This window comes from Culex pipiens, chromosome 3 (genome assembly GCF_016801865.2).
Source record: "Culex pipiens pallens isolate TS chromosome 3, TS_CPP_V2, whole genome shotgun sequence".
NCBI lineage: Eukaryota > Metazoa > Arthropoda > Insecta > Diptera > Culicidae > Culex > Culex pipiens.
The window spans coordinates 172,649,912-172,667,068 of record NC_068939.1 but is presented as its reverse complement, the minus strand read 5'-3'; the positions used below and the strand labels follow the sequence as shown (position 1 = coordinate 172,667,068).

Here is a 17,157-nt window from a genome sequence, read left to right as displayed (position 1 = left end):
TTGTTTTATTCTCTCTATCACGTTTACTTTATTTCGCTTATTTTGCTCTGATCTGGCCCTCACGTGTCGTGACGACCCAAGCCTAAGAGCCACATTTTTTTTCGATAGTATTTTTGTATTACTCGCACGTGTCTCTGCGTGAATCTGCGGAACCAAATACTGTCTTTCCAACCATTTTTTTTTTGTTTCGTGTTTTATTTTTGTGTGATATCATCAGTCAGTGTTGGCGCTAGTCACCACTAGTTGCTTGAATTTTCGCTAATCTATACATTATAAAATAAATAAAACAAAACATTTCGTTCTGGGGATTGAATCACTGAGCCCGTTCCGATTTGCTGCTCGCGTCGACCAGATCCGGAATGGTGAGTTTGGGCGATTTGGTGCTTCCGGTGAGGATGCTCGACTCTTCTGCCTCGATGTCACGAATCTGCTGCGAGAGACGCTTGGTCCGGGGCGGTGGAACAGGTGGCAGGCTGACAGAATCCGCCGAACTTTGCGAGCTCGTCTCCAGGTGGTGGCTGGCATTCTTCTGGTTTTTGTCCCGGTTCCAACGCATCAGTGCCTTTATCCGAAGCCCATGATAGTGGTAAATATAGAGCGCAGCAAATCCACATAGGACCAGAAAAAGCGACAGAATCGAGACCAGCGGTCCCATGTACTTGACCGGTGGAACCTCGGTGGTCTCTTCGCCTTCGGACTCGTCCGCGTTCGACGCCGTTCCGGACTCGGGTTTGGACGGTGGAACTCGGGTTGGGGATGGCCGTTGACCTGGGCGCAGTGGCGTGCGGTTATCGTTGGTGTCACCCACGGACACGTCCGCACAGGCGCGGAACTCCTCCTGTGGGCCGCATCCGACGGCTCCGTTCCCGTCCGGGCAGACGCCCCAGTTGTTGCCGGCAATGTACTTCCACTGGATCACGCAGTTGGTGCATTGTAAGTCTGGAAGAGGAGGAAAATTTGTTTTATTTTTATTATCAAAAATTATATCGGTAGTTTCCGTAGTTTAAGAATACGAAGATGTTTGTTACAAAAATCTCGGTGCAACAGACTCTGATTAATGTGCACTGTTAAAGAAAAAGTCACTAAATTTTATTGAAAAAGTGTAATTTTTTTTATTTAGATGAAACTTTCCATATCTAGAGTTTTTTTATTAGGTCCTATAAACATATGAAAGACAATAGTTTATTGGTCCTTTAAAAAAAACTCTAGATATATTCCCCATGATAGTAGAAGCCGTCGTTGCAGAGTATGGGATCTGGTACCCTTTCAAAAATTAAACCTAAATTTAGAATTTTCAAAATATTGTTTTCGAAAAGGTCGGAAAATTTCACGAGTGTTTCATTTTTTAACATTGAAAAACGGACCATCAGTTGCTGAGATATCGGCATTGGAAAATGGAGGGTTGTTTGCGTTAGACTTAAAAAACTTAAATTTTCCTGTTTCTTTTTTTTTTTTAATCCGCTGCATCTTACCAACCAGAGGTCCAATCTTCAATGGTTCTTAGACAATTTTATAGCAAATCTTCTGAACTTTAAAAAAAATAGAAATGGTCACTCATGGTCGAAAAAAAATATTTCTCTGAAACCAAACTTTCGATTGCAAATTCAATTTTACATAAAAAATAGGTAAAAAAAATTCATGTACCGTAAACTGGGGTGACTTTGATAGCCCGGGGTGACATTGATAGAAATTTGATTTGGCCACTAATTTTGATACATCTAATGTAACAGTCACATTTTTGCATATATGTTTGATAATAAGCTATCCCTTAATGCCTACATACTCAAAATTCTCAAAAATGTTTCGATATTAATTTGACGGGCATTTGAAAAACCTATCAAAGTCACCCCTTTTTAGACCCTTTTTTGTTTGGTTATTAGGGGGACCTGCGCCATGTTAGGGTGGTCCAAAAGGGCAACTTTTGGGCGATTTTAGCAAAAAGCAAAGTTTAAGTTATTGCAGTTTTAGTGAAAAAAGTAGTTTTTTTCTGGTTCGTCATTTTATCGTTCTCGCGCGCGGCGCGTCGAAAAACTCAGTTTTAATTTTCAAAAAATTGTATCTCGGAATTCTGCATTAACAACATCACCATTTGTTAATATATTTTGTAAAATTTTACGTGGAATCCGATAAAAATATTTTCAGACATGAGTTTTTGGTCCCAAGACCTTCAAAACATCATTTTAAGTTTTTTAAGACCTTTTCAAATGTTATTTTTGGTTTTGAAACTTCAAATTACTTTTTCATGAAAGCTTATGTAATGACCTTTGCGTCCAAGACAACTAAAATCTGTTGAAATGGCACGGAAAATGTGTTTTTTTTTTCGAAAGTCGACGAAAACCGAGAAAAAAGTTAATTAATAGAATATTCCAATATAAATAATTAAAAAAAACAGCTTCCAAATTTTACACTATAAAAATAGTTTTGTTACATTTCATGACTAAAATAATGTCCTTGATAAAATCAAATTTTCCCTTGGTTCTGTGCCATATTTAGCAAAATAAAAAATAATAATAAATTGGGTTATGGACATTAAGAAAATTTTCAATAATTTAAAAATTCAGCTCTCAAATTTTTCACTTTTAAATAAAGTTTTGATTTGTAGACCACAAATCATGGCCAAAATAATGTCCTTGACAAAATTGGTCAAAATTGTCCCATAGTTAAAGTAAAATTCAACAATTAAAAATGATAACAAATTTGGTTATGACTGATGATTGTATTTTAAATGTTGGAATATCACATGAATAACGCGATCAATGATTGAAAGATTTTCCACATTCCATACTTTGAGTTGTTATTGTCTTACCCACTAATAAGACCTGTTCAATTGAAATGACCTTCATTCTGTTATTCCCATCTTAGAGAACTGCTCCAAATTTTGTTAAATGACTTACTTTTTGTGCAAAATTTGCAGCTCGTTTTTTTTTCCTGTGACCAAGTCTTTTATTTAGCTCAAACTGTTGCAATAAAATAATAATAATTTATTTTGTAGTAAAATCAGTGAAAATACATGAAAAATCATTTTAAATCACTGAAATAAAAATATAAATAAAATACAGATTTTCAGTAAAATGGTTTTAACCCTCTACTGCCCAAATTTTTTTTTCGAAATTTTTTATTTTTCCCGTGTTCAGGAGGTCATTTTGTGCAACTTTTGTTCTGCGAAAAACTTTACTTCTCTTGTTTTATGTTTTTCTTGTTTCATTTTTAGTATTTTAATTTTCATTTATCTTGTTTAGTTTATGTTTGTGTTTGGTAGTATTTGGCCTATTCTACCACCTCCTATCATTACATTTTGTCTATCTAATTTGTTCATGTTTTTACAGTCACTTTTTCAATTTTTTGCCTGTTTTTCACATTTTTTGCTATAAAATGGCACCATTATCATTTAAGTTGTAAAAAAATGCGTAGAGGCATAGTCTGGGATACTAGAAAAATTACTACATACTTCTTTTTACTTAAAATATGGGAAATGTTAGTAAAAAACACAGCCAAAGTTGACCCCTAAAAAAATGACATTTTTAAAAACATTGGCAAAGTCACATAAAACAAGTAAAACTTTCATCCCATATATTTTCTTAAATTTTAAGAGTTCTTCTTTCCAATGCTTTTTATGGATCGAAAATTGGTTGAAAAATGGATTTTTGGCGATTTTTTAAATCGAAGCCCGTCTAAAGGCGGGGTTGGGTTGTAGAGGGTTAATTGCATGGATCTATGGATTGTTCCGCAAGGTCCACAAAATTGCATGAAATCATTAAAACGGTGCAATTCCGTTTTTGTTAGCTCGAAGGAGATTTAAATTATGTTTAATAAAACTCAAACTTAAGATCCCGGATTGTTTGTTCATCTGAATTTATAATATTTATTGTGTTGGAAAAAGAGGTGAATTATTTATTACAATGTTTTAAGTTTGTAAACAAAATTCGCTTCTGATTGTTTGATGCTTTTCAACACCTCAAATTATTCAAAAACTGGCGTACTGTTTGTTTTAGTGCCTCAAATTAATTTTTAATAATAAAAGTATGTCCTCAAAGTGTTAAAAAGATATTAACTTTGCAAAGAATAGAAAAAATATAAAAAATATTAATATAAATGACAAAAAATTTCATAAAAAGAATCCAGTTATTTGGAAGTTCCTAACAAAAAAATATATATATAAATAGTCATCGCCAATTTTAAACCAGTAGTCATGTGAGTGTACTTTGTTCACAATTTGTAAGGGCACATGTTAAAGAGGCCAAAAAACTTGCCTTCTCAAATGTCAATGAATGTGATACAATCTGCACGATAACATGAAAAAAAGTGTTCAAAAATTGTACTCTGTAATACTTTTTTTTCACTGTATGCTGAAAAAGGGCATCTGAACCAATTCATGAGAATTATCTATGGCAAAAGCATGCACCACTGTACCCCAAAATCACGTCTACTTTGATTCTGTTTGAATTTTTTTTTATTCAAAGCCTCTATGAAGAAAAAGGGCGGTATGCTCATCAAACATATAGCAATTAAATAATGACTTTGACAAAAACTTTTTGGTCCTTCCATAGAAATATTGGGAAAGATCTACTAGCACGTGATTGTGGGGACTATCTACGGTTATTCTTGTAAATTTTGGGTGAACTTTGTTGAAAATGAAACCGAGAGTAAAAGGTCCTCGGCCTTCTCGTACACTATATACTCTCAGACCGTTTACTGTACCGTCAACTGGGGCGAATCGGGACACATTGGGCGAATTGGGACAGCAGTTTTAACAATGTAGGAGCACAATATTTTGATTTTTCTGTTAGAACAGACTCAGACCAACAAAATGTGTACATCCATTTCCAAATATAAAACCATTAAATTCTCTAAAAACTGCTGTCCCTATTCAGACTGTAGTCCCGATTCACCCCAGATGACGGTACCTAAAAATATCTCCCTACTTACCTTTAGGCAGCTCGGCCTTCATGTCGTAGATACGGCTGCCGTTGCGGGGATAGAACCGCGTGCCCAGATCGCTCGGGTTCGGTATGCTGGGTGTGCCGCTGATGATTTTCAACAGATGCTTGTCCAGACAGTCCTGCTGGGCCTTTACGCTGTCGCACATCCGGAACTCAAAGTATCTACAAATCAGGGGTTGTTAAGATTGTGGTTTGATTGTAGTTTAACAGGGTCTATCTTACCCCATATGGCTAGCGGTCAGCTCGACCCGCAACGTGATGACCGATCCCGGTTTGTACCGCCGCACGATCACTCCCTGGCCCCACTTGCCGCCAAACTCGTGAGGTCGTGGGCGCGGGACGTCGAAAGCGTCCCCACATTCACCGCACTTGCCGTCGTTCTTCTGCCACTGCCGGTTGAACCCTCCGCAGTACAGCTCGTGGTCGTTGTAGTTCGGTGGCGTCGAGAATCCGTACCTCCAGGCCGAGGCTCGACTCGGTGGCTCTATGAGGCGTCCGTGGCCACTGCACAGGCTGACCAGACCCAGCAGGAGCAGCAGTGACCCTGCCACTGACCAGGCAGCGTTTGCTCCGCGCCCAGTCATCTTCCCAGGTGGTTCACCCTCTGTGCGCTACCTGCAACGAAAACCGGCAATAGAAGTGGGCAAATTAGACACTGTGGCCCTGGCGAAAACTCGATAACGACTGGTTAGGGGGCCGCCTTCTTTTGGCAAACGAGCTGGAAATTAATCAAGTGCCCCCACTCCGAAAAAGGGGGGAAATAATTTGATAATTGGGAGCCCACCTCTAATGGTTGAGGCCACCAACAGCAGGCATGCAATGGATACCTGCGAGAGTTACGTACGAAAGGGGGGGCCCGGCTGGGAAATTGCAAGAAGCGTGAAGAATTTGATACGGAAGATGCAGCTCGGGGTATAGAAACAATGGGCCGGCGGCGGTCGTAACTGGTGCAGAAATGCAAACTAGGAGCTAACAGGGTGGTGAGTGGCGAAAAAAAGTGCAACAATGGGAAAATTGGTCGGTTATAGCAGCGCCACACACGTGTCGTCACGTGCGTTTGTTGTCGTGCGGCTGGAAGACAGGTTTATTTTGTGTTTTCGAGGGCGCACGCGTTTTTACGTGATGCACGCAGATTTTGACATAGGTAAATGGATTCAGGGTGCAACAACTTAGTTGTTGTGTGATGCAATTGATCATGGTTATTATTTTAATGGAGCATTTCCATTCGAGCAGTTTTTGCTTTTTTCTACAATGTATTTCTTATGGAGCGAACTGTCAAAAACTGCTCGACTGCGGGTGCTCCATTGAGTAATTTTTAGAATCGATTTTTTATTCCATCAATTTGATCTGATCTGATAAAACTATTTGATAAATTTTAATTTTTTGAAAACAATTGTATTTAATTAATAATTTCTTCAAACTTATAGTATTTATTAAGACTTCGTTTAAACATAGTTTAGATTTTATTAATGTAAAAAATGTTTTTCTTGAAAAAAAAAATCATAAAAGATAATTATTAATTGAAAATTTGTTTCGCCTCAACTCATAAAGTGTGGTTAGATTATGTTTTGTCTCAAAATTTTATTAGAAGTTTTATATCAGAATGTAAAAATAAAATCTGATGAATTCCAAAGAATTCCCATAAATTGCATTTAAGTTTGATCAGAATATAGGCAAAATTTTATTGGTTTTATGTTTATGAGAAAATGAATATCAATTACAATTACAATTTTGCTTGAGTTTTAGATACATTTACATTTACAACATTTAAGGTTGAATTAATTGCCAGGTTCTAAAAAATAAACCAAATTTGTCCATTTTTTTCAAACAAAAGTAGTAAAAAAATATTTCGTTAATTTTGTAATGAACAATTTTAAAAACAGTCTTTTTGCAAATAAAAAGATCTATTTCTTTAAAAAAATTCATTTTGTCACAAACTAAATAAATTATTTGAGCAGATATTGATATTTAATTAGCTTTTTTTTGCAAAATTCTTCCTTTTTGCGTTGTTTTGTATTTTCTATAGAAATTGGCTAGTTCATAAGTCCACTAGCCCCCAAAAATTTACGAAAATGACTGCACAAAAATGAACCTTAGGGTTTTTAGAACACTTCAACATTTGATACATAAACAATTCAAAATCATTTGCCTGCATTACACAGCTCAACATTTTCGAAGTTCATGTCAGTAAACGCTTCAGTTTTGTCAAGGTATGACATATTTGGGCTCTCTGAACACGCTCTAATCAACAGAATTGAATTTTAGTGAATTCCCTCCCAATAAATGAAATTTACAATTTTATTTCATGTTCAGGGAGCTCACATTTATCATGCCTTTAAGAAATTAGAGCATTTACTGAAACCATCTTTTAAAAAGTCAAGTTTTGTTATTTATCATTCCAAGTTAGAGCGTCAAATTTCCCGGGGTTACAAAATTCCCGGGAAACGGGAAATTTTCAACAAATTTCCCGGAAAATCCCGGGAATTCCCGGGAAATTTGAAATTTATCGAAAATTGTTCTGATTCTGGTTTTGACTGATATTTTGCAACAAAATTGTTTAGAATAAGAACTGTAATGGTGATTTTTTAATGATTATATGATAGCAATTCAATTTGCTTCCAATTTGGTCATGGTAAACAAAACGAAAAAAAAAAAAACTCAATGTTGATCTTGTCGGGAAGAGGTACCTAGTTTTAAATGATATAACATCAATTTTCGTTTTAAAAGCTTAACAAAAATATAATAGTTTATTTTCATTCCAAAATATTGAAATTTTTGTTGCCCTACAAATAAACAAGATCTATTCCAGTTGTGAATGATTCAGAAATTAATATCATCTAAAAAAACTTAACATAACATTTTTAGATGAACTAATAAGTTCACCGAGAACAGTAAATTGAATTTATTATAATCAAATTGAGTTCTTCCATAACTTTTAAAGGTCAAAAAATACCAAAAAGTTAGGAAAATCTATACGTCCGCCTAAATTTCGGGAATTCCCGGGAAATTTAGAAATTTCCCGGGAAACGGGAATTTTTTTTTCTTTAAATCCCGGGATTTCCCGGGACGGGAAATTGGACGCTCTATTCCAAGTATAAATCTAGAGTTTTTTTTAATGGGTCCTATAAACATATAAAAGACAATAGCTTATAGGACCTTTTCAAAAAAACTCTAGAATTGGGCTCATTTATGAATATTATGTAAAATAGTAAAATTTTAATAAACAACAGTAGGTACCTTCGTAATTTCCTTCGAGATTTTTTTTCTTTTCAAACAAGATTTGTTCTAAATCAATTATTGCAAGACATTCATTATCATTCAATCATTTATTCAATGACCTGAGTATAATTCATTAATTGCTTAAAAAAGGCATGACATGAAGTTTGAATTTTTTTGAAACATCTGCTATTTAGGAAAAAAATTGCAAATAAAAAAACATTCATATTTAGCAATTCCTCACGAAAACAGCATGATTCGAAAAAAAAGTTTTCCGATCGGGCTCAAAAATGTTCTGAGGGTTCCTTGGCCAAAATAACTAGACCCATATTTTTCCAAGGGCAAAAATTTGCAATTTTCGTCGATTTTCGCAAAAACCACACTAAAAAAAATTACTTCGCGCCGATTTTGGTTGTCTTGGACGCAAATGAAAGGTGATTAGTTGAGCTTTAAAAAAAATAGTATAAAGTTTCAAAATGTTATGCTTGATTTTTGCAACTTTAAACTATTTTTCTTTTAAAGCATTTCTAATGTCCTTTCGTTTGCTAAAATAGGTTGAAATAGCGCGGAGTTTTGATATTTTGAAAAATGTGTTTTTTTTGGAAAATCTACGAAAATGGCAATTTTTCGTACCACCCTAACACGGCGTAGGTCACCCTATAGCCAAACAAAAAGATACGAGTCTAATTATTTGGCCAAGGAACTCCCAGACTTTTTTCGAATAATGCTATTTTCGTGGGGAATTGCTGAACATCAATCTCAAAAAAGACAATATTTGTATGCTATAATTTTAAATTAATTGATTCTTAACGGTGTTATTCACACTTTAATTAAAACGAAATTTTGCTTTTCAACAGTGTAACTTTTTCGTCGCTAATTCCCCCGTTGAAGTCACTGCCTATTACGCTGAATAGTCAAAGAACTTTCCCTTTCCCAATTACTGCGTCAGCATAACACACACTACATTTCCCACACCTTCACCAACTCACCCCTTTTTGACGCGATGCTATCGGTTTGTTGCCGTTTTTTCTGTCACCCAACATTATGCCACACACAATGTGGTGCTGGTTGTATCATCACATCACGCACAAATCCAGGAAGAAAATCTCATTCGTTATTCACATGTCACACCGCACACCGTCTTGGGGTGGTGAGTGATAGTAACTGGGGGATTGCGCAATTTGGATTCGCGATTTGTCACACACTAAACACACAAGCATACTCCGCACGAGTAATCGACCATTGTTGAGCACCACATTTTGCTATGCGTCTAGTTGATTGTTGTTTTATTAGACACACTTGTCGCACTAAACGGACTTGTTTAGGCTCGTGTTTGCATAAGTCTTCAACCTGGAACTGGAGCATCTCATTTTGTGACTACTTTACTTAGAGCAAGTAAGCACTAGTTACGCAAAATTGAAAACCCATAATAAATAGAGCCATTTGTTAGTCGGCTTCACTTACAACCAAAAGACCATCATTTACTCCAGCCTGTCAATATCGGCGCGACTAACGATGCCAAGCCCTCGCGCTATTTGGAGTACCGCGGCCAAGTCCAGCAATGGAGCATTTCCATTCGAGCAGTTTTTGCTTTTTTCTACGATGTATTCCTTATAGGAGAACTGTCATTTCTACCACTCGAATCGGGTGCTCCATTAAGTCGATTCGTGAGTACACCCCGCCAGTGATGACCGCTGCATTAACCTGTCAGGCTCTGGCAGATCACCCATCTAGTAGAAAGAGACCTAAAAATAGCGCGCGAAAGCACGAAGGAAATAGGTTTGACCCGGTTCCCAGCACCTCAAGTTTAAGCCGGGTTTGGCCACGAAACCGAGCTGGATCCGATCCGGCGGGGGCCACGGTCTTTGCTTTTCTTTTTTTGTCTTGATGGAGCTCTGTGTTTTACCACGAAAACAATGGTTTGCTCTATGGGACCTGCTTGATTGACGGGCATCAAAATTAATAAATTTGAACTTGCCGGCCCTCTCCAATGGATTTGGATTTGGTCAGCTGATTTTGGTGCACTTCTTAAGTTTTTTTTTGAATAGGTCCTATAAACATATAAAAGACAATAGTTTATAGGTCCTTGAAAAAAAAAAAAAAACTCTAGACTTGTTTTATGGATGATATTGTTAGCATTTTGCCTGGTATTAGAAAATGGGAAGTGAAAAACGCCAATTGATACGACAATGAATTTCTAGATTTACTGGTTAAAGTTTACTTTTAATTTTGAAATTAAAATTTGATATTTTTTTTCGTCTTCTTATTGTCCTCGTGCAGCTCAAAATGTGAAATCCTCGTGCAGCTCAAAATGTCTTCGAGTAATTAAATGAAAAGCATAAAAAGTATTTGGGTAATATGGAAGCTTTTTCAAGGATATTCAATGGCTTCGGAAAATATTTAGCAAAATGTTACTTTCAGGATTTTGATTGAGCTGTTTTATCATGAATTATGACTGAATTAAAATGTATTATCAATTTGATATTTATTTAAGTAATTACAATTAGGCTAAAGTCAAATTTCTCCCTTGAAATTATTGGAGTTACCCATACTAAGAAAACTGTAATTATTGGACTATTTTTAAGTTAACAATTTTTTTTCGATGTTAGAAGTACAACTGAAATCGTTTAACTTTTTTTTGTTAATTTTGTTTTTTAGAAAAATAACAATTTGTTTATTGTTTTAGTTATAAATCAGCTTCATAAAGACAAACGTATTATTGCAGTTGCTCAATTTTTTACATCATTATTATTCCTTTCTATACGTAAATATCAGAACCATAATTTCCATCCTCATTAAAAAATACCCCACCGTTTGAACAAATTTATTATTCATGGACTACATTGTCAATGATTAAATGAAATAATCTGGCGAGGTTGTTAACGATAAAATTATCGAGGCACGATAACGATAACAATAATCTATCGTTATTGTTATTTCAATAATTCTATCGGCGACATTCCTTATCGCCGATAAGGGACGATAACTCATTTCCAAAGTTATTCTAAAATCGTTTAATTCAACCATATCACGGTAAATTTTCAATGATTTCACTAAGAATATATATTTTTTTAAATCTAGTAAGTTTCAAAGTAAAATATGTACTCAAAATTGTGCACAAAATACCGTTTTTTTTCTCGAAAGTACTCAAATTTTAATAATTTGCAAAATGGGTATCAAACGAAGCACAAATTTGGATTGCTTTTACAAATTAACCCTCTACAACCCAACCCCGCCAATAGACGGGCTTCGATTTTAAAAATCGCCAAAATTCCATTTTTCAACCAATTTTTGATCTTTAACCCACTAATTTTTGGCTTCAAAATTAAATTTCTCTTCAACCATGCATTTTTTCAACCTGGTTCAACCTGCATTAGTCTATACAGAATGTTAACTTATAACTATTAAAATTTCATCTAATTTGGTCGATCCAATTACGAGTAATGTAAAAAAAACGTGAAAAATCTCGAAAGGGTTAAAAAGCATTGGAAAGAAGAACTCTTAAAATTTTAGAAAATTTATAGGTTGGAAGTTTTACTTGTTTTATGTGACTTTGCCAATGTTTAAAAAAATGACATTTTTTAAACGGTAAATTATGGCTGAGTTTTTTACTAACATTTCCTATATTTTAAGTAAAAAGAAGTATGCAGTAGTTTTTGTTGTGTCCCAGACCATACCTCTACGCATTTTTTTACAATTTAAATGATAATGGTTCCAATTTATAGCAGAAAATGTGAAAAACAAGCAAAAAATTGAAAAAGAAACTTTAATAAATTGAAAAGTTCTACGAAATTTCAATTCGTTTGATACCCATATTGCAAATTTAAAACTTTGAGTATTTTCAAAAATATACGGTAATTTGTGTATTAAAGAAAAACTCTAATAAATTGAAAAACCATACAAAATTTCGCTTCGTTGGTTACCCATATTTCAAATTATGAAAATTTTAGTACTTTCGAAAAAATAGGGTATTTTGTGAACAATGTTGAGTAAATATTTTTATTTTGAAACATACTACATTTTCAAAAAATATATTCTTATTGAAAGCATTGAAAATTTAACATGATATGGTTTCACGGCTCGTCTAAAGGTTATTTTTATAAAACTTGAATGAACCTCGGCTATTCTTTCTGGAACTTGTAGGGGGACTGTCCCGAGTCAGGGAAACTGTTTTTTCAAAAAAATTTATCGATAAAAATTGATGTTATCTTATTTTGAAGTTTGTATGTTTACAATATATTTAAGCTAAAATTATGAAAAAATATTAAATAAATTGCTGAAATCATGATGTTTTTTGTTGTTATTTCATCAAAACATCAGTTCCGAGTTCATTTAACATGTCTTCAATATCCTACATCATAGAAAAATGTTTATTTTGGTCGTCAGTTTCGATAATAGCTGCAAAATAGGTTTTTTTTCCAAAAAAAAAAAATCAAATTCATATGGAAACATCACCTTTATTTGTGTTTATCAAAACTGTTTACGTGGATTTCAAGCCAATAACATCCAGAATAAATTTTCAGAATAAACAAGCTATTACATCAAATCTCGGAAAAGTTACGACAATTTTAGTGTAGAGAAAGCTGCGTATTTTAAAATTCTGTGGTATTTATTCCCTTTTCAGGCTGACAAATCAAAAATCTTGTGTTGGATTTTATTCTTATTTTAAGGCCATTGCAAATATTTTTTGAAGTTTATTTCCCTCGTCTTTCGGGATTCGGGATAAGGGCAAAAAATTTGAAATAACAAGCTATGGTCTCAACATTTGAATTAAAAAAGTGTTTTAAAGTGCATTTTACACCTACCCAGTTGTTTTGCAATCATTAGTTTTCAAGATATCCAATTATTGAAGAGCCAACTTTTTGTGGTGCTGTACATTGGAATTCCACTAAAATTGAAAATATTTTTGATCGATCCTAGACATGCCAAATATGATTTTAAACGCAGGAAAATGCATTTCTAATTGTTTTTTAGTTGGTTAGACTTCTATTTGCTTTGAAATTTTGTAGTTTTTTGAAAAATTATTCCCCTGATTTTTCGAATCGATTTTAAGGGAAGGGGGGGGGGGGGTTGGGGTTGACGTTGACAAATTATTGAACTTCTTACAAAATTCTGCTAAGCGACTTAAGTGTATTGTTGAATAAAAATGTTGTATTTACGGTGTTCCAATACAACAATTTCCTACGCAAACGGCATGGCCAAACTCTAAAGTGCTCGGATTGGCTAAAAAAACGGAATTCTCTACACAAAATAGTTTAATAAATATTTTGTGTAAGATCATTAGGATGGTTTCTGCCATGCCGTTTGCGTAGGAACATGTTATATTGGAAAACCGTAAATATAAAATGTTTATTCAACAATACACTTAAGTCGCTTAGCAGAATGTTGAACATCTTAAATAATTTGTCAGCATGTTTTTTTTTCTACAGTTAAAATAAGGTTAAAATCCAATACAAGATTTTTGATTTATCAGCCTGAAATTAATTTAAGTATTATAAGGACGAAAAGGGAATAAATATCACAGAATTTTAAAATTAGCAGCTTTCTCTACACTAAAATGGTTGTAACTTTTCCGAGATTTGATGTAATAGCTTGTTTATTCTGAAAATTTATTCTGGTTGTTATTGGCTTCAAATCCACGTAATCCAGTTTTGATAAACACAAATAAAGTTGATGTTTCCATATGAATTTGAAAAAAAAATAGGAAAAAACCTATTTTGCAGCTAGTAACTGACGCCCAAGATAAACATTTTTACATGATGTAGGATATTGAAGACACGTTAAATGAACTCGGAACTGATGTTTTGATGAAATAACAACGAAAAACATTATGATTTCAGGAATTTAATACTTTTTCATAATTTTAAATATATTGAATAAATACTTCAAAATAAGATTACATCAATTTTTACCGATAGAATTTTTTGAAAAACAGTTTTCCTGACTCGGGACAGTCCCCCCAACAAGCTCCAGGAAGAATTATCGAGGTTCATTCAAGTTTTATAAAAATAACCTTTAGACAAGCCGTGGGTTGAATTAATCATTTAAGAAAGATTTTAGAAATGAGTTAGCGTCCATTATCAGCGATAAGATTATCGCCGATAGAATTATCGAAATAACGATAACGATAGATTATCGTTATCGTCCCGACGATAACGATATCCATTATTGTTATCGTTAGACGATAATATTATGAATGATAATTTTATCGATTAACAACCTTGTATTCTGGTATAAGAAATTTGAACATGTTATTTTCTCGAAGTTAACCGACGGGGTTCGAACTGACGACCTCTGGATTGTTATTTCAGAACGCGGTCTAATTGATCCACACAATTAGACATTTAGTTATAAAAAAAAACTCACTAGCTCTTTGGGCTTCAGTTTTTTTTAAACCGTTTCTGCAAAATAAATTTAAAAAATGAAAAAAGTGATCAAGCAATTTTTTTCTCAAATGTTTTGCATGTAAGTAGTTAAAATCGGGAAAATTGGCACATAAAAACCTGTCGAACATACGAAAATTCCCCCAACATGTTTTATTTTTGTCTGAACATCTTGGTAATAGTTTTGTCAGTGTGATCTTTTGAGACTTATTGTGTAATGATGTTTAGCCATAACTAGAATAAGAAACGCCTTCTTTCCTCTAACTATCCCCCATCTATTAGCTATTTCGAAGGTTATTTTGTAACTTTATCCTTCAGTAGATTTACTCAACTCTTTAAGCACCCGGAATTTCTATTCCCAACTTTGATAGTAACTTCACACAAGTTTAAGGATTACAACGAAATAAATGAAAACATGTTTAGGCATGAATTTAAAAATCAATTGTTTATTTTAAGAATTTTTATGTTATTAAAAACGAAACAATTTGACTGAAATTTCAGAGGCTTTCTCCAATAGGCTCACATTTTATTTGAAACAGTTAGTTGCTGAAACAGATCTTCCAATATCCAACCTGCAGTCATTTTACATAACTCTCCAGAATTTTCCCAAATGACATTTCACGCCAAAACTTCAAAACCCTTAAGTTGGCACCGTTTACCGTTCCGTTATGCAACCGAACCCTTTTCTCACTTCCAACAAATAAATCACGACTTCTTCGGCAGACGGTTCGAAGGCTTCCACAAACCACACAAAAATAGCTTCCTTTCATCTACCTCCTCCGCCGCCGCCAAACGACAGCATCAAATTCCTCGTTCGAAAGGGCAAAAGTGGCGCTCAACCGGTAATTGTGGTTTTATTGGTTTATAACAAATACAAAACGTTCGGCACTGAAGCATAATGCCGAATTTAATGGTGGTGAAAAGTGCAGCCTTTGGCAGGTTCCTGGTTGGTCATTTTGAGAAAGTTCACTGAAATGAGTCGTCATGGGAGCAAATTTGTCAAATTAGGAAACAAAACGTGCAATATTTGGTTTGTTTTCAGTGAAGGATAATGACAAATTGCTGAGGATTCACTTCTAATGGTGTACACTTAAGGGACCAATCAAAACACAATAACCAATCATCGGCGACCCTTGAAATACCAAAGTCAGCCTTTGCTGACCTGTGATGATCTGTTCCCTTGTGAAACGTGTCTTCGACCGGCGTCCAATTTGCAGCCCATGCGAACGCCACGAATGTTGTGATTCACGACGGTGTGCCACTTAAAAACAAATGATTTATGCTCAAGTGCAGTGCACTTCTCTCGCGCCGGCAATGCACTCTTCATAATGCTGTGTTATGCAAACAAGCCCTACTCGGAGAAGAGACTCATGAGAACGCGCGTTAAGTTCAAAGGGATTGTTTGTTTTATGCTTTTGTTTCACTACAATTATGCTTTATTTTTATGGCCATCGGAAAGCCAAGCATCCGTAGAAAGTGTGGAGCGATGTAGAGCGACTCACGACGTTATGCAATTAAGCTTGTTGAGGGGTTTTTATCAAGATTACGCACGAAACTTAAAACACCTGGCTGACAATGATCAGAATCGGCGACAAGAGACAGTGACAACATAATACAGCATACAGGTGATAACTTTCGCAACAATAAAATGTAAACCTTATTAAGATCTTTCTCGAACATTTTTCGACTTTCCAGAAAACTTTTATGCAAACCATGCACCTGCTGTGTCGCATTTAAATTAATAATTTTAAACTCATAGCACCCCCCTCACAACTTAACCCAAACGGCTAAATACTTGGCGCTGCTGGCAGTTGTTTTGTTTTGGGTTTACTTTATGTGTGAAACAATCATAAATGCGCGCACCACCCCCGGCGCGACCAGCTTAAGCCGTACTAACCACCATAAATTAAATGAAAAAAAAACAATGTCTAAGTAGCAGATAGCCGCGTACTACCCATATCGGACTTGGTCAAGGTTCTGGCGGGTGTCGGCAAGGTACACACGTGTGGTGACATTAATTTCATGGCAATTTTTATTTTTTGCCTGTACTTTGAAAGGTACTAGGCAGGTTGCGTAACTTTGTCGCGATTGTGCGTGCTGATTGTGAATGCACCTGTTGAAAAGTGTTTTGATAAAAACTAATAAAAATGCACATGTTTGGAGAATGATCCTTGAAGGAAGGTTCATGATGTGCTTTTGGCACGTTTATATTTGGGTTGAATATGGCCAATATGGTTAAAGACAATCATCAACACGAAATTGACTGATTTAGGGTAGCTGAACTTGAAATTGATGTTATTTGTACAAAAATAAAAAGAAATGTTTTCTTTCCAAGATTTGTTTTTTTTTGAGTTTTTTTTTGAACCTCGGAAAATATAGTCTGAACTGTATTTTTTTAGTCAATGTTGCAATTAGCAAAAATATACAAATGGAAATGTGGATTTCTAAAAAGTATTATTTAAAACTATTTTTTGCAATTCCGTTGTGAAACTATTTACTTTTCCTGTTTAACAAATGACAAAATGGCTTATTTTTCATCACAAAACAATAACAGTACTGAAAAGAACTTTTCAGAATCCATTTGATTGATTGCTAAATAGTAGTTTATGCAACAAGTT

The 17,157-nt window shown here is 34.7% G+C and overlaps 1 protein-coding gene across 1 annotated transcript in view; it reads right to left on the bottom strand.

Moving 5' to 3' along the window:
• Positions 1–17,157, bottom strand: part of LOC120424088 (uncharacterized) — a 45,051-nt gene continuing 27,894 nt past the window's right edge. The window contains exons 3-5 of the mRNA XM_039588105.2: positions 5,163–5,555; positions 4,927–5,102; positions 1–939 (exon numbers count right to left, since the gene is read on the bottom strand). Coding sequence (XP_039444039.1) covers positions 314–939; positions 4,927–5,102; positions 5,163–5,524 — 1,164 coding nt within the window. The 5' untranslated portion in view covers positions 5,525–5,555 and the 3' untranslated portion in view covers positions 1–313. The remainder of the gene's footprint in view (positions 940–4,926; positions 5,103–5,162; positions 5,556–17,157) is intronic.